Here is an 18,537-nt window from a genome sequence, read left to right on the forward strand (position 1 = left end):
ACTATCAAGTAACTCTGGGCTGTGGCAACCTAACCTCCATTTTCACTGACACAAAAGAAAGTCACATGTAGTTCAGAAAGGGACATCTGGCCCCCTTGGAAGAGATCACTGGAAGAGAAAAACACGATGGAACTAGGACCATGAGTCAGGCCAACTCAAAGCACTGGGTGAGGCAGTGGAAGAGACACAGGGGACAGAGATATGGTCTCTGCCCTCAGAGAGTTTTCAGGTTGTCCCAGACTGTAGGCCTGTACACACAATCATCAGTACAATGTTCTAAATGCCTAAGAGAAGTGCAAATGAATATATCACTCCTTTTCTTTCCCTTACACTCTTTGGTGAAAGTTAAGTAGTACTTTTCTACCTTTTCACTCTTAAATTTCAAAGAGCTTTTCCACTGTTGGATGTAATGTGACTTTTAAAATAGTATTCACTGGCCTTCACATCTTTGAGCTGATGGCCCCAGGAGTCTCCCTACTTCCTTGTGTTTGGGGAATGAGGCCAGACTGCTGCCCTCTTTGTGAAGAAGCATGTGGACCACCACCCCTACCCCCACCATCTCACTTCCGGTGAGAAGGGGGAGACTGGGGCAGCTGAGAGTTGGCCCATCAGCAGTCATTAATTGAGCATATACTACTTTTAAGGACTGTATAACTCTGGGGAGTCATCAGATAGGAAAGAACTAGACAAGATTTCTGGCCTCTCAGAGGAGTTTAATACACGGGATTGCCTCAATCAAGGTTCTTGGTTGAAAACAAATCGACCAGCTGTGTTACTGACATGGGGCACTGGACACCATCACAACGCCGCCACTAACATCCCAGAATTCAGTTTTTCTGCAACCACTGTCACAGCCAGAAAATGTTCCTCCCAGTCCCCTGGACTTTCAGGAGGGTGTCACTGCCTAATCCTTAGTTGCAAAGGAAATTGCCTCAATGAGATGGGGTATCTCCAAATGCAGGCAAGAGTTCTCTCAGTTCAGTTCACCCCGACTTGTAGTAGATGTCCACTTAACTAAGAAAAAGAGGGAAATCATTCAGAGGCTGAAATTGGCCCATTTGCAAATTCACACCGTGACCGATCCTGATTTTTTTTTTAACTTCTTTAGTAAAATTTCCTTTGTTAAAAACTTCTCGGGACTTCCCTGGTGGTCCAGTGGTAAAGAATCCGCCTTACAATGCAGGGGACGCGGGTTCGATCCCTGGTCAGGGAACTAAGATCACACATGCCGCGGGGCGACTAAGCCCGCGTGACACAACTACTGAGCTCGCGCGCCTCAACGAGAGAGCCTGCGTGCCGCAAACTACGGGGCCCACGCGCTCTGGAACCCACGCACCACAACTACAGAGCCCACGGGCCCTGGAGCCCGTGCGCCACAGCTAGAGAAGAGAAAACCCACACACCACAACTAGAGAGAAGCCCACGCGCCGCAACGAGGAGACTGCGTGCTGCAACTAAGACCCGATGCAGCCAAATAAACTAATTAAAAAAAAAATTTGATACAAATCCTTCTTCATTTTCCTCTGTATTCTTAAAAAAAATACACACATACTCATAGACACAGGTGTTTTCTTTCCTCTCTCTTCCGTTCCCCCCCCAACCCCCGCAACCTCCTATCCATCATGATGCTGAAATATTTTTTGGCTTAACTAATGGACATTTCTCCAGGTGTGTGCATGTATTGCTAACCTTTTCGTATTAATAGCTGCATATTTTTCCATAATACAAATGTACGAGATTATTCATCCATTGTCCTATTTGATAGAAAAATCACATTATTTCCAGTGTTTTGCCTTTGGAAACAATGCAGCAATAAGCATCTTTGAGCACATATCCCAATATTATAGGAGTTTTCACTTCTGTAGATTTCCAGAAGCAGGACTGCTAAATCAAAGGACACACACATTTTTTAACAAATACTGTTATTACTCTTACACATTCCTACCAACAATATATGAGAGTATCATTGTCCTCTCCATCTTCATCTTGCTGCTCCTGCTATCAATCTTACTATTTTATCAATCTGATGGGTAAAAAATATTATTTTAATTTGCATTTTACTTAACAGCTGATAACGTAGTATCTTTTCATGTTTGTTTACTGGCCATTTACATTTCCTTTTCTGAAATTGCAGACCTATATCCTTTGTCCATTTTTATCCTGCATTTGTCTTTTTTCCAGCAATTTGAAGGTGTTCTTTGAGTACTAGGAATACGTCATATGTATTAACAATTTTCACCACATTTGTGCTTTTTAACTTGGATCTTTTTTTTTTTTTTTTTTTTTTGCCGCACAGCACGGCATGCGGGATATTGGTTCCCCAACCAGGGCTTGTACACGCACCCACTGCAGCAGAAGCACGGATTCTTAACCACTGGACCACCAGGGAAGTCCATTTGGCTTTATTTACAGTGTCTTTGGACATATATTTTTAAATTTTTTTAAATTAAAATCTAATCTTTTTTTCATTACGACTTTTGGGTTTACCGACTGGCTCGTGGTTTCCCTGCTTGCAATTATTCAAATATTCATCTAAATTTTCATACTATGTTACTGTTTTGTTTTGTTGGTTTTTTTTTTTTTTTGGCTGTGTTGGGTCTTCGTTTCTGTGCGAGGGCTTTCTCTAGTTGCGGCAAGTGGGGGCCACTCTTCATCGCGGTGCGCGGGCCTCTCACTGTCGCGGCCTCTCTTGTTGCGGAGCACAAGCTCCAGACGCGCAGGCTCAGTAGGTGTGGCTCACGGGCCCAGTTGCTCTGCGGCATGTGGGATCTTCCCAGACCAGGGCTCGAACCCGTGTCCCCTGCATTGGCAGGCAGATTCTCAACCACTGCGCCACCAGGGAAGCCCCCTGTTTTATTTTTTACATTCAAGCCTTTAACCTACCTGGAATTTAATTTTGTGTATGATGTAAGGAGGAATCAAGACTTGAAATCTTAGAGTTTGCCATAACTCTTCATATACTGTAGTATTTTCCATGTTTTCATAATACACCCTCCACCCAGCTCATAATTTCTCTGGTTTCAGACCTTTCTCTTGTCACATTGCTGTGTTGTGAACTGAGGGAGGGCATGTCTGTCTGTCTCTTTCTTTCTCCATTGTTTCCCTCAGGAAACACTTAATAAACAATTGCAAGGCACCTAGCATAGGGCTTGACATATTTTAGGTACTCAGAAAACATTTATGGGAGGAAGGAAAGTGTTGAATTCACACCTGAGTTACTATGACTCCTTGGCAAGTTGAATATTGACTGCTTATCTGTGTAAACAAGGGGAAATGTCATTCTCCTTAAAGCCATTCACTGTCTCATGAGCTCACTCTGTTCCTTCCTCCTCCTATATCTTTGTTCTTTGAGGCCTTCCTTCTCTCTATAAATCTGTCTCATTTCATAAGGATTCCCCTTAGGCAGGCTTTCTTCAACCCTTCCTTAAAATTCAACAGTATTTATAAACTCTGCCACACTATTTAGCATTTAATCCACAACTGATTTTATTCTTTTTCAAGTACCCATCACTGTGCTAGGCACACAGCTTAGTAAATACTTAAACTGCAACTGAAACAATCGTGTATACCAAGGTATAGCCTCAATATTTGTTATGAAAGCTCTTGGGACTAAGGAAGCAACAAACTGGGAAAAACTGGAAAATGACCCTGAAAGCTGTTAAATACCAGAATGATATTTCAAGTGAAATTGTATCATCATATTTATTTTAAATACATTTGTTGGATGAACACATGACCAGGTACTGCCCACCTGAAGGCAGAGGTCAGCAGACTTTCTTTGGTATTTTCTATTTCCATGGGTCCCTATATGGCCTTCACCAACTTGGGCCTTTGGAGATTCAGAGGAAATGGAACTAAGCCTTATATGACCCTACATTTAGTTTGAAAATAACATCTGAATGGCTCTCACCACGTTCTGCATGAATTTTTAATGGAGAAACAGCTAATTCTAGGGCTAGGGCAGAGAATATACAAGATGAGCCTGGAGCATCTTATAATGTCAGAAACTAAGAAAGTGCTCAAAAAATAAAATGATGGAAGTATATCAAAGGGACACAAGTACCAACTGAAAGAACTCCCAACTGCCAAAGCTGGAACAATCTGAGCAACAAAATAAATAATGTAGTGCTGGATTATAGCCTAAGGAATAAAATAAATATCCCTGAGTTCACACTGATATAAATGAGCAGCTGAATAAATAAATGAGGGAGAAGAAACAAATCTCCCATAGAGAAGAATTCCAAATAATTTATGGAGATACTCCACCCTCAGGGAGGTAGAGCATAACTCCCCACCCCTCAAGTGTGGACTATACTGTGATTTGCTTCCAAAGAGCAAGTATAAAAAGAGAAAGTAACTTTACAATGGTGAAACCTGGCAAAGACGACCTTAGCCAAGTGCTCAAGATTAACATCATCAGTGATAAGTCATGTTGACAGTATGTACCCTTGATACAACATGATGAGAATGACACTTCACCTTTGTGGTCTTCCTCCCCAAAACCGTAAACACAGTTTAATCATGAGAAAAACAGACAAATCCCAACTGAGGTACATTCTACAAAATACTCAACCAGTCCTCAAAACTATCAAGGTCATCAAGAACAAAATGTCTAAGAAACTGTCACAGCCTACAGCAGTCGAAGGAGATATGACAACTAAATGTAATCCAGGTATCCTGGATGAGATCTTGGAACAGAAAAAACACATTAAGCAAAACTAGTGAAATCCAAATAAAGTATGTAGTTCAGTTAATACGCTAATGCTATTATTTCGTTAGTGGTGACAAATGTACCATAATAATGTAAGATGTTTACAGAACTAGATGTGGGGTATATGGAAGTTCTCTTATTATCCTTGTACCTTTTCTGTACATCTAAAACTATTTTAAAATAAAAAGTGTACTTAAATATTTTGAAAATACAGTTTGGGCAACAGATGGCTACATGTTTATCTCTACAACTGTGCTTTTAATTACAGGGCGCTGGTGACAGTTTTGTGGGAGCGTTGGCCTTCTACCTGGCTTACTACCCTCATCTGTCCTTGGAAGAAATGCTCAAGAGATCCAATTTCATCGCAGCAGTCAGTGTCCAGGCTATAGGAACACAGTCATCTTATCCATACAAAAAAGACCTGCCCCTTGATCTGTTTTGATTGCTATTAACTCCAAAATAAATATACCTGGAAATAAAGTGTACTTGGGGATGGCCACTCTTAACTAGCAACTTACTATGTCATCTTCTCCTTTCTTTGCAAATACTATATTCATTTACTAAGTCATCCTCAAGCCTTCATTCATTTCTTTATAATGATTTCTTTGCTTTTCATGCAAAAGTCAACTAGACAGAATTAAGGATTCCACAACGAAGACTTGTACAAACAATACTACTATTCAGGAACCAGCAAACTCTACTGCCAACACATCATGATACTATAATGTACACCATACAGCAGAGGTTGCATACAACGGTGTCTAGAGTCAGAGCAGAGAATGTTAGATAAGGGAAGGAGGCATATGAATTGGGCCACTCAAGCAGTTCCTTAGAGGGGCGGCTGACAATCAGCTTTGCCTTTAGTGTTGTCAAAGCTTCTGGTTTTGCAAGGGAAGCCAGAAGTTTGGATGTTTATTGAAATCTTTCAACATTTAAGTATCAGCAACTGATTTTTTTTAATTGTAAATACCACCTGTGGGCTGCTTTCAGCCCATGTGCTGAATAGGCATTTGCTAAGCCAGATTCTAAGTTTTTTGAAAAAAAGGTGATTCATGCATGTCACAGACCCTTTACACTGGGCTTAGGTAGGATCAGGTGAAGGATTTTTCTTGTAACCCAAGACCACAATGTAGTTTCCATCTAAAAACAGCCAAGATCTCACCTAGTATTGCTTTGAATTAGAGCTTTAACAAAAGATGCCAGAAAAATAGCTGATTGACTATAATGCCACAAGCCTCTAAGATTCAACAACTGTCTAATTTCATTTCCAGAGAGCTGCGCTCACATTTCCTCAGGAGACAGATTGGACCACAGGGAGGAACACCTGTTATTTTGGAACAACATTGGTTTCTTAATGCTTGTGGTCATGGTGAACACTCTATCCTTCTCCCCTATAAATGCAGTAGGATATGTACCAGCAGAGCTCAAAATGTGAGCTGATGCTTACCTTCAACCAGAAATTTGACAAGTAAAGGAGAAAATGGGCAATTTTGAAAATCTGTAGTAAACAATAGCTTGAGTGGCAAAGTGTACAGATCTGGGTAGGGCAGGAGTCCTTATCTGATAGGGATTTCCAAGCTGATTAGCTGTGTGGTACCACTGCCTCAGAAGCCCTAGCCATTAGCTTTATGGAAATACACTATACCGCCTCTTATTTAAAAAAAAAAAAATCTAGGAGTTAAAGCAGTCCAAAGCTGTCCTAGAAAATCCTAGATACTACTTTGGAGACATGAGTTTCAGAATATGGACCAATGGCATTTTTCTAATTATATAAGCACAAAGCAAAAATAGCAGTTCTCTTGGTTTCTTCTGTGTTACAGCTGGCTCCCTTCTTACCATTCCTGCTCACCGCTGCCATCTCTGCTACTGCACGGGTGTTCTTTCAAGATCACTCTGGACTGTGACTGCCTTTTCTGTGAAGTACAAGAAAGAGCAGACTGGAAACTCCTGCACAAATCTCACTATGGAAAATTTTCTTTTCTTATATGAAACAATGGTTATTTTTTAGGAATGTAGTTTTTAAAATTTCAAATAGTGGGGGAAAACACCACTAAGAGACAATAGTACAGGCTATTTTAATATTTTTATTAAGGGCTATAAAAATATCCAGAAAGATAAATAAATGTGATGCAATGATGTATGTCCTAATATGAAGAACTTTCTTTCACTGCATTGTTTTCCTTCACAATGGCCTTCAAATCACAGGAGGCAGTGATTCCATGCCATTTCCTCTTCTTTCATTACACGCTGCAGAATTTCTGAATCAGTATCCCGCCCTCAGTCTTCTCATTTATAAATCAAATTCATTTTCAATCCATTGTTTAGAGGGAGCGTATTTTTTTCTGTTCCACAAAGAGGACTTTTTTTTTCACTGTCGGAGGAGAAAAAAGGATTGTAGCAGAAAACTAAAAAGTATCGTCACCATTTTTTAATAAAAATACGTATCAGACCATGAGCCCTCTCTTCTTTTACTTTCCTTTGTCATGAGGATGGAGCTGACTTGCTAACTCAGTTCCTCAATCCCAGAGATCAGAGAAGACTGGAGAAAATGGTAAGGAAAACAAGGGAAGGTGCACCAGCCAATCAGTGGCATCCTTGGTACCCCACAAGGTCACATTTCAACCAATGTGAAATAATCAAATTTAAAAAAAGAAAATTACAAGCAAAAAAATGAAAAACAATGTCTTCACCCAGCTAATGTCCACTCTTGTAGGAAGTAAAGCAAGAGCTAGACTCCAGAAAAAAAGCAGTAAAAACTGAGCAGACCACAGAAGAAAAGGAAGCCTGGCTGAAAGAGTAAATACACATTAAACCTTGTACTTTCCAGAAATGGTTTCATATACCCAAATATAAATTTTCAAGTTTGGTAATAGATTTAACATCATAACCCAAATATTATTATTTTAAACATCATAACAGAGTACAGTTCTCTGAAACACCCAAAACAAAAATGCTAACTGCCTGGATGAAAGATTAGAGACTAGATGCTAGGCAATAAGGTTTTCATAGTTCCTGTAACGCCCTATTATAGCACTCCATTAACATCACACATCTCTCCCTCCCTCCCTCCCTCTCTCTCTCTCTCTCTCTCTCTCTCTCTCTCTCTCTCTCTCTCTCTCTCTCTCTCTCTCTCTCACACACACACACACACACACACAAACCACCTGAATTCTTCTTTACCAAAAAACCAAAAACAGTGCATCCAGGAAGATCCAGGAACTCAAAAGACTAAGACACAACAGCAACTCACTTGTCCCTACCACATAAAGAGATTTTAGCTTTGTTTTTTTGTTATTCTTCCTTATCAATATGGATACCCTGTATATGAGATTCCCAAACTGTCTATGATTAAGAATTAGCTAGAGAGCTTATTTAAATACACTCCTACTTCTTACCTCCACCTCTACCCTAATTCTGGTTCTGTAGAACTAGAGGGGGACTGGAAGTCTGTATTTTTTCAAAACCCTCAGATGATTCTGATGGGCAGCTGAAATTAATAACCATTAACCAGTCAACAGAATTTTATCTATAAATTTAAAATACATATTTTATTACTTTGTATATAGGGATATTTTTAATATACTTCAAATCATCTAATATTAAACATAAGTAGGACTGATGCTCCTTCAAAGTCCAAGGAAGACTACAAAGCACTGTAAGACAGTAGTAAAGAACCCAAACAGCTTCCCATCAGACAATGTTATTCATTGCAAGAAATATTTCCCCCATGTTTTTCTACATGGAACTAAAAAATGGATTAAAAAAAAGAATTTGTCTCATGGATAACCAGGCAGGAGATTATTAAAATGACCTTGAACAGAAGTAACTGATGAATATTAGTAAAGCAAGGCTTTATTCATAAAAATTTTGATTTACTTGCTGCATTCCTTCCCTTAATTCAAAGAATAGATATTTAAGTTCACAGAACTGTGCTAGGCAAAGTGGAATTTATGAAAGCGTAGAAGTCCCTGCTTTAATACCAGTATATCATGAGGTGCCTATATGGATGTCCAGTAAGCCCCACAGGAACCTAAAGATCAAAGGGGACTGGAATGGTGAGGGAAACGCCTCACAGAGAGGGTTAAGTTTAGCCTCTAAAGCAGCAGCAGCATCTGGATGAGCTAAAACAGGAAAGGGCATATAGTGTAGAGAAATCGTGATAGGAGGTAAGAATGACAGTGTTGACCGCAGGGGAAGGTCCTGATTAAAAAAAAAGAAAAGAAAACAGACTAATTTGGCTCCATGTAATAGAAAAAATATGGGGCCTGGAGTCAAAAAGACTGGGTTCAAACCTTGGCTCCACCATTTATCTACTGTGAGTCCTTGGGTAAATTTCTCAAAATACTTTTCCTTCAGCTTTCTTCCCTATGAGAGGGATAACTCCATCTCCCTCACAGGTTGCCAGACAGCAAACCCTCAGTATGTGTTAGATGAGTTGAAATGACACACTGCTATCCACAATCATAAACATAAATTAATTTTCTGTCAAAATATTTGCTGCTTAATTCACAGAAGAATGAATCTGTCAAGTTCTTTCCCTACATCTAATTTAAATCTATTCTGCTTCAATTAAAGTCTATATTGTCTTGTTTAGTCATCCAAGGAATTAAAACTGACAAGTTTTCATTTTCTTTATAATAAACCTTCATATATTTAACAAAGTTTAATAAGCTTATGCCTCAGCCTTTAATCCTTCCTCCTTGGAAATTTGCATCTAGCTTTATATGAGGAAAAGGAGTTTGAAAGGACTTAGGCTGGTTCTAGCCATAGAGTATACCATAAAGTACTCAAATAATTGGGAATTTTTCCATGTTTCCTTGCCTGATTTCCTTCATAAAGCAGACAAGCAAAACATTACCCTTAAACTAACCATTTATTCACTGCAGTAAAATATGCTGGGAGAACTGCCAAGCTATTTGGTACCCTGGGCAATGGGGCAGGCCGCAAGGCAAACATCACACAAGCCTCCACGGCATTCAGTAAGTGGGCAGAAAGCCAATCGCTCTGCTATCCCAGAACATTCTCTTCTTCAGAAGAGACAAAGTTGTGCTGTCATGGCTCCAACCATTCCTTATCAGAAAAGCTCTAATCATCTGTTTGAAATTAATATATGAATCTTTTCTTCCACTTTCAACTTACAGTCAGAACTGTTTATGGTTGTATCCTTTCCCAATCTCAAAACTTAAAATCAGTCTGACAAATAATAAGTTCCTAACACCTCCATACTAACAGTGAAAATTCCAATACATTTTCACACTTAAAATATCAGAGAAGGTTATTCAATCAACATTTATTAATGTTGTACAAGTTCCTGAAAAACTCTGAAGGAGCTAAAATGCTAGAAAAACAGCTACTTTCTTGTAAAGTTCATCACTTTGGGTTTTCACCAGCTGATACAAAGAAATCAGAGGGAGAAAACCACCACACCAATCCAATATCACATTGCTATGGTCTGAATGTCTGCGCTCCCCCAAATTTACATCGAAATCCTAACCTCCAAAGATGATGGTATTAGGAGGTAGGGCCTTGGGGAGGTGCTTTGGTCATGAGGGTGGAGCCTTCATGAATGCGATTCATTCTCTTATAAAAGAGATTCCAGAGCTTGCCTGCCCCTCCACCACGTGAGAACACAGCAAGAAGAACCCCTTCCTATGAACTAGGAAGAGGGCCCTCACCAGAAAGCGACCATACTGGCACGTTGATCTCGGACGTCCCAGGTCCCAGAACTCTGAGAAAGAAAGATCTGTTGTTTATGAGTCACCCAGTCTGTGGTACTTTGTTCTATCAACGCAGACTAAAACATATACCTTATCATTCTAACAATTTTTCCACCATATGAGATATCATCTTGAAATTCAGACTCCTAATTATCAGGTACAAACCTAGAATCCCCTTTTTATTATAATAAAGAATGACCAGAAATCTTAACACCAAAAAAACAGCAGGAAATTTTATTTCTGTTAAAGAATGGAATTTATACCAATTTTAGGCTGACAACTGGGCTTCTCAGAGCCTTTTTTAAATGCCTCCTTACATTGGTACAGCCCTCATTTTTTTTTTAAGGTGGTATTATTTTTGTTTTTCTTAGACATTGACGAATGCAGCATAATGAACAGTGGTTGTGAGACCTTCCGTACAAACTCTGAAAGCAGCTAGTAACGTAGCTGTCAGCCAGATTCGCATTAATGCCCAACCACAGTTCATGCACCAGTAAGTGAGTTTTCGCCTCCTATGAAATCTCTCGATAACAGGTCCATACGTAGTGATTCAGGGCCTAGGCTTGGAGTCAGACAGTCCTGAGTTCAAATTTGTATTTTGTCACATATTTTAGCTGTGTGTCCTTGATTAAGATCCTTGGTACCAGATTCCTAACCTATAACATGGGGTTCAGATTGCCCGGAGAGTATGGGTGCTTATGTTACTATGCATTCACATATCTGAAGACCTGAAGACTTGTGTAGGTAAACAAAGAAGACAGAATTTTCCATTTGGTCTGGTTATTCACAAGCACTAGTTTGTTTCCTTTCTCTCAAGGATCACTGTTTTTGTTGCCTATATTGTCCTTTTGTTGTTGTTGAGTTTCAAGTGGGAAAGTAAATTCGGTCCCATTGCTCCATCTTGGCCACAAGTGAGTCTAGCAGGTCTTGTTCTTAGTTAAAGAAAAAGTTGATTATGACATTAAGTGCCTATCTTTCATTATATCATGGATTAATTTGGATAAATAAGATTCTAGCACCAGTTTCAACTCTGATCACCAACCAGGTGTCTCACAATTCAACTCAACTCTGACACTATCCGCCTGGAGACAGTAACTCAGGAACAGCCAGATGGAAGTGACGCACAGGGCAAGGTACGGGGAAGGGGAGTGAAGCTTCTGTGCCCTCTCTGAGCATGCCAGTCTCCCAGAATCCCCACGTGATTACCAACCCAGAAGCTCTGGCACAGCCATTATTAAGAGGCAGTTATAAAGGGGCTGTTTAGAAGCAAAGGCACAAAAATGAGATGAATGGCCTGCAGTTTTGTTTGCTAGTTAATTTTGCATAAATTGGCTCATGAAATCCAAAAACAGGATAGGCTACCACCAACAGTAATCAGGGTGCTGACCCTTTTTATCTGGACTTGGGAACATTTGTCTTTTTCAGACAAATGTTTCTATCCACTGAGGCCATTTAAATTTATCACTTACTATGTCATTTTAGCAGATGGTACAAAACAGCAAATGAAATTTCCTACCCTCCTACTCTAATATATAGACACCATACTCCTTTAACTCGAATCTGGACCTAATTACTTGCCACTGTTGGGCAGATGACCCCAGCAGAACATTCCCTCCCTTTTTCAAGACTCTTCTCTGTTTCCAGAACAATATCCCCTATTCTATTTACATGGCTGCTTTCTCACCTTCAAATCTTTGGTTAACTATCTCCTACTGGATATGGATAGACTTTCCCTGAACCATCCTATCTAAAGGATAAAGGTAGGATCCACCTCCCCCCAACTTCATCCTGTATCTCAGCATCCTGCTTGTTTCTCTCATAGCACTTAGCATAATTTGTCAATTTTCCTTTCTCTCCCTTCCAAAACCAGACTGTAAGTGCCAAAACCACAGGTACTGAGTCTATCTTGTGTCTTCGCATATCCCAGCACCTGGGATACTAACTAGCACCACGGTAAACTTTCAATATGTACTTGGAATGAATGCTATAGTGACAAAGGGGCCACAAAACTGCCAAAGATGTTCAGCATCAATCTGAAAAGGGCATCAGGCCTTGAAAGCATTTGAATTTATTATGGAGTAACTTCTCTGAATCTTACCTACTGGATCATAATGCAAGAGAGTCAGTTTCTCCCGTAGTCGGCTTCTCTTAGTGTTGAAGGAAAAACCTGTTCCAGCTTGGCTCAACATTTTCACCAGAATTGTTCTAAGATTTAAAAGCAAGTTGTTACAAGCTGAGGAAACAGAACAAAATCAGTCATGGGGGGATGGCACATTTTGAGAACCCTATACAGCAGTATTACTTGTGAGACATCACTTAAGCCTGAAGTTCAGTTCTAAGACAGCCTATTTTTCCATATATCACAGCTTAAAAGGTTCTGATTCCCAAGGTTTGTTCCATTACACAGGGTGCCTTGGTAATGACCTGACCAAAGCAACAAGAACAATCAAACCACACTGTGGGAACAGACTCAGACACCCACCTTTTAGAAAGAGCATAAGTCAGAAGTGGGGAAAATACGCAAGTACTGGTAACCCTAGTTGGCCAGTCAGGAAGATGGCTGTCTCAGAAGAGCCCTATCTTCCAGGGATGAGTAATAAGAGTAAAATCAGGAAAGGACAGAATAAAGGTATTGGAACTTTTACACTGACAATGTGCAAAACCTTGTTCCCCTTCATATTTTGTTTAAGTTCTAGTCATCCAAAGCATTAAAGTTCATATTTTGCCTCACTGGACCTTTTAATACCTCATACTATTTGTTACTCTTGCACATGTCTTATCTCCCTATGTAGATCATGCTATTTGATTTCTCATCTAATTCCAAAAAAGAATTTGAAGCATTCAAATATACAATATATCTAAGATATATTACACATCTTTGCATCCCTTTCAATGTACAGCACAGTGCCTCATACTAAGAGTGATATAATATCTGTTGATTAAGATAGACAATAATTAGTCATTCATTCAAAAAGATTCAACAAATATCTATTAAGTGCTTACTCTGTGGAAAGCACTATAGGAAATGCAAAGCCCTGTAAGTCCACATCTGCACCTTGAAGTACTAACAGTAATAGTATGGAAGGTGAGTTGTGTACACAAGGTCTGTAAGGCAAGACATATATGACAAATGGCACAAGGATTCAAAGAACATGACAGGCAGGGAGCATCTCTAAAGAAACTGAAGGCATGGGAGATTCCTACAGAACCTGAAAGTGGGAAATAAATAACTGGATTGTGGGAAAAGCTATAATAATCAATAAAAAATATTGAGGGTAAAACACTAACATACATGTTTTTCATTAATTTTAATCCAAAAAACCTAGTTTTAAGGATTTGTGATGTGTCTTGGGTTGTAAACAAAGGCTGCTTTAGAATTTTTCTATTTTTAACGCAGAAAATCTTACTTCGGTTATTGTCTACAAAATTTATTTTGAAATACCAGTTTGGTATTTATAGTCTCTCTGGTACAGCATGGAATCTTTAGCCTTTGCTATTTTTGAAATGCTTATACCATGAAGGCAAAGGATTACAAAACTCAATAAAACAGGCTCTATCGATTAATCAAATCACAGCTTGCTCTGCTAGATTCCTGTAGTGGGCTCCAGACAAACTTCCCTTGGTCCTCAATTTGAGGAAACAGAATTGCAGTGGTAGTCCAAAGAGAGCACGGGGACCCTGATGATTTGTTTAGGAACAAGACAGCAAGAGCAACTTTTAGTAAATTATTTGAATGTTCACTTAAGTAGGTCAGTTGGGAAGGAGGGAAAATATTTTTTGAAACAGTTCATAGGGCCAAAATAATTCATCAAGTAACTAATCCTCAAATCAACTTTTAGAAAATTGAAGCCAAATGCTTAATTTAACATAAGGATTCATTGGCAGCAGTGGGACTACTGAATCTAACATAAACAAGTGAAGTTTAAAAAGAGAAAAACTTTTACTTACTTTGACTTGGTCTTGGCAACTTTTTTGTAGGGAGGAAAGAGAAAAGAAAAATAACGATTTATTATCTTGCTTATGCAAAGCTCATATAATGTCAGGATAATCAAAATTATTTAAATCATGAAGTAGGCCATAAATTGTCACTCAAGTAACTACTCCCTAGCTATTAGGGATCCCGTTAGGATTTTATAGAAGCTTTTTAAAAATCCAATCAGACCACCACAGTTCTGGATGTAATGCTATGCAGTCTCTTTTCAGTTGGACTGGTTACCTTTTAAATCTTCCTAAACTAAGATCTGCTCCACTTGCTCCTCTTCTAAGGTGCAAACATTTGCACTAGAACAAGCCTCTTGTTTGGTAAGTTAACCTGTGCAAACTCCAACAAACATCACATCAGGTGGAGAAGTGAAACTAACTCTAACCGGGAAGTCAGCCTGGTGCATGGAAGAACACTGTCTTGGGAGCCAGAGGGCTTCTTTCCCAGCCCAGCTGTATGACCTAGAGTCAATCACTGCTCCTCATTTTTAGAGTTCTAAACGACTGAACTAGAGGTTTTCCCCAGTTAGCACGTCCGGAGATTCTGCTGACACACCGCTACAGAGGCCGGGGGAAAGCGCCCCACTCCTGCCGGGCTGACTCTACAGTCCGAACGAACCGCAACTGATCCAAAACGAGCGCCCCAGACCCCCGAGACCCACTAGCCCCGCCGTGAGCGCGGCGCGGGGCATGCCGGGCGCTGTAGTCCTGAAGGCCTGGGAAGTCGCAGCGGCAGCTTCCCGGCCTACGCGCGCACCCCACCCCGCAACTTCCCGGGGCCCGCCTGTCACGGCCTCCCGCCCCCGCTGCAGGCCCTGCCGCCGCCTCCAGCCCCACTTACAGGTGACCGCGGACAGGAACATGTCGACAGCAGCCTCCGTAACAGGTCCGAATTCCCGCAACGAATAACTGCTTCCGGGGCACAGGCCTGTTCCGGAAGAGGATTCCGGGAGTGCTCCGAAGCCACGCCCCCTGTGTAAATCTCAGGGCTGAACCCGCCTCTAAGCTGTGTTCTTTACACTCCAGGTGTCTCTTTTGTGGTGCTGGAGTGTGGAGTCCCCTCCCCTTTTGGAGAGGGACTTTGTTATCGCTCGGGGTTCGCGACCCAGACCCTGACTCCTACTTCTGGGTCAGAGTTAGGTGCTTTCCATACATGTTTCATAAATAATCGCAGCCGCCTACATTAAAGCCACAGGAACTCCCTATGTTCCTCAGCCGCTTCAGGCTATCGGGCTCCCGCGTTATTTCCTTAAATTTGTTGCCTTCTTTTGCCTCCTCTGGCCCATCTCCATCTCCACATAGTTAACATCTACTCTCAGTCCCTCCAGAATTGAGAACTCCACCTGAATATCCCTATTCCTTAATTATATGGTGGATTTCTAGGAGGGCAGGGCCCTGTGCATCTTGTTAACTGCTGTATCTAAGCACCTGCGTGGCAATAGGGACCGAATAGCTGAGATTGGGAGCGCTGACATAACTTGCTTAATGTCACAAAACTAGTAAACGGCAGAGTCAGAATTTGAACCCAGATTTTGTCTGACTGCAAAGACTCATGCCTTTCCCTCTAGACATTGGGACCTAACCACTTTACCATCTTCCAATCTTCACCTCTCTGCAAGGAACCTGGGCTCCTTCAACACCAGGTACTTCAGCCGAAACCTCATTTCCCAATAATCAGGACTTTAGGATTTTTTCTAATCTGTGATTTTACCTATATATTAAATTTTACAAACATGTGAAAGATTTATTCTCATGGATCATCCTCACTGCAAGTAATACAATTATTAAAAAGACAAAATGGGGGCTTCCCTGGTGGCGCAGTGGTTGAGAATCTGCCTGCTAATGCAGGGGACACGGGTTCGAGCCCTGGTCTGGGAAGATCCCACATGCCGCGGAGCAACTAGGCCCGTGAGCCACAACTACTGAGCCTGCGCGTCTGGAGCCTGTGCTCCTCAACAAGAGAGGCCACGATAGTGAGACGCCCGCGCACCGCGATGAAGAGTGGCCCCTGCTTGCCGCAACTGGAAAAAACCCTCGCACAGAAACGAAGACCCAACACAGCCATAAATAAATAAATAAAATTTAAAAAAAAAAAAAAAAGACAAAATGTAGCTCTCCAATACAACACAATTTTTAAAATTAGGACTCTCCTTGCCCTTAGTACCTCTAATGGTTTTTTTCCCCCATAACTTAATTCCAGCAACTGAGCACCCTCTAGGTGCCCAAACCCTTCCTTACCTTGTGCAGTTCAGCTGCTGACAAACAAGAGCTTCAGGTGTTCAGGAAGGTAAGGTTTCTTATTTAGGAAATTCCTTTTGGGGATCTATAAGAAAGGAACACAGGACCGGAAGCCAAGGAATGTGAATTCTAGTCTTTGTTCTGTCCCTTAGAAAGTCATTTCAACTCTTCAGACCTCAGTTTCAGGCTCAGTGTGGGCACTGGATCAGTGATTCTCATTCCTGAAGGTATATCAGTCATCTAGGGTCCTTTAAAAGACCTGGATGCCAGAGGAGAGGCCCAGAGTCTGTACAGTATTTCTTCCCCCTCCCCAATTTTCTATGAAGAAGCATTTCGAATATATCAAAAAGTAGAAAGGATAGTATAATGAACAAACTATATACCCAATTCAACAAATGTTAAGATTCTGCTATGTATATTGATGTATATGGAATTTTTTAAAATATGCATATGTATATGCATATATATATGGTTAGGGTTTTTGGCTAAGCTGTGTAAAAGCAAATTGGAGACATAACCTTTCACTTCTAAATATTTACGTATCTCTCAAGAATAAGATCATTATAACTACAATAGTGTTTTTATTCCTTAAAAAATTAATAGTTTGGGGGAGAAGCTGGGTAAGAGGGAGCAGTATGTCCATGGAAGTCCCTGAGGACTTCCAGCCTCTGAGGAGGAGCAGAAGGAAATGGAAGACAAAGTGACTAGTGCAGAGAAAACTGAAGAAGCAAAATTAAAAGCAAGATACTCTCATCTGGGACAAAAGCCTGGAGGTTCAGGTATTTTAAGGAAAGACTGCAGAAAGGGCAAAAATATTTTGATTCTGGGGATTACAACATGGCCAAAGGAAAAATGAAGAACAAGCAACTTCCTACTGCAGCCCGGATCAGACAGAGGTCACTGGTGACCACGTTCCCACTCCACAGGACCTTCCTCAAAGGAAACCATCTCTTGTTGCTAGCAAGCTGGCTGGCTAATGAAAAGAGCTGAACTGCATGAATCTTCTAATTCCCATTATTTCTCCTTAATATGTTACTTCTCCGCTTTTTATTTCCTTTCACTCACTAAGCCATTTGAGAATTATGGCTTTGCAGGTAGTGGTAGTGTGTGTGTAAGGGAATATACATGTGTAGAGTTTTGATTAGTTTAACAGTGCACTGATAAAAAGAACATGTTAGAGCAACATAAAGTAATCTACTTGAAAATAATTGTATATATTACCTAACTCCTAGTGTAGGGCTGGTTCCAACAAGTAACAAGCAAGTTTTACAATTTTAATGTTTTGGCTTTCTTTAATTCATCTTAGTTATAGCTTTGTATGTTACTCTTATTTAACATAACCTCTGTTGTACTGATTTCTTCTGTATTTTCCTTTTGGATTTTGTAAAACAGAAGTTTAAGACCACAAGTTAGAAGAAAGGTCACATATTTCAAACACAAATAGATGGGGCTTCAAAAGATTTGTATCCTGTGCTTGAACTTGAATGGCCTTAAATCTGTTTCAGCTTTAACAATAGAATTTTACTTGGGCAATATTTGCCCATTCTGGTGTAACTTATGTGACTCTAATGCTTAACAGCTGCTGTTGAAGCTAGTATTCCTATTTAGTTTTATAGTGTCAGAATACCTTTTGTTGTTGAAGATGTGAATGAAGTGTGCATGTGCATCAACTGTTGAATTCACTTTTGTGCCATTTTTGTAAATACAGTAGTTTTGCACAACCTCTCAAAAAAAATTAATAGTTTCCTAGTCTCTAAGCCAGAGGCAAATTGTCTTTTATGGCTGGTTTCTTCAAAAACAGTGTCCAGTCTGGGACTTCCCTGGCCGTCCAGTGGTTAAGACTCCGTGCTTCCAATGCAGGGGGTGCAGGTTCAATCCCTGGTTGGGGAA

At 40.4% G+C, this 18,537-nt stretch overlaps 2 protein-coding genes and 1 pseudogene across 4 annotated transcripts in view; 2 read left to right on the forward strand and 1 right to left on the reverse strand.

Annotated features, from left to right (window-relative positions):
• The window catches only part of RBKS (ribokinase), an 82,257-nt gene extending 77,061 nt beyond the window's left edge, over positions 1-5,196 (forward strand). For 2 of the 3 annotated variants that reach the window (XM_007191355.3, XM_007191356.3), the window contains one exon: positions 4,980-5,196. In XM_007191355.3, the coding sequence (XP_007191417.1) occupies positions 4,980-5,153 (174 nt within the window). In that variant the 3' untranslated portion in view covers positions 5,154-5,196. Of the gene's footprint in view, positions 1-2,296; positions 2,385-4,979 lie in introns of those variants that run through there. The other variant, XM_057558635.1, reaches the window with a different exon arrangement.
• Positions 5,197-6,775: 1,579 nt separating this feature from the next.
• On the reverse strand, positions 6,776-15,356 carry MRPL33 (mitochondrial ribosomal protein L33). The gene is made up of 4 exons (XM_028168793.2): positions 15,251-15,356; positions 14,377-14,395; positions 12,527-12,633; positions 6,776-7,082 (listed from the first exon to the last, which is right to left on the reverse strand). The coding sequence occupies exons 1-4, from the start codon at positions 15,270-15,272 to the stop codon at positions 7,033-7,035; spliced, it is 198 nt and encodes a 65-aa protein (XP_028024594.1). The 5' UTR covers positions 15,273-15,356; the 3' UTR covers positions 6,776-7,032.
• A 1,926-nt stretch (positions 15,357-17,282) lies between these two features.
• On the forward strand, positions 17,283-18,250 carry LOC102997650 (cAMP-regulated phosphoprotein 19-like; annotated as a pseudogene).
• Positions 18,251-18,537: the final 287 nt, after the last annotated feature.

The sequence above is a fragment of the Balaenoptera acutorostrata genome, chromosome 12 (genome assembly GCF_949987535.1).
Source record: "Balaenoptera acutorostrata chromosome 12, mBalAcu1.1, whole genome shotgun sequence".
NCBI lineage: Eukaryota > Metazoa > Chordata > Mammalia > Artiodactyla > Balaenopteridae > Balaenoptera > Balaenoptera acutorostrata.

Bases quoted from the DNA above. Each gene is read 5' to 3' on its own strand.
- MRPL33 (XM_028168793.2), bottom strand. From the start codon at position 15,272: ATGTTCCTGTCCGCGGTCACCT. The intron at 7,083-12,526 runs GTAAGATTCAGA...CTCCTCCGACAG, and splicing joins CTTGCATTATGATCCAGTAG to TGAAAAAAAAAGTCCTCTTT.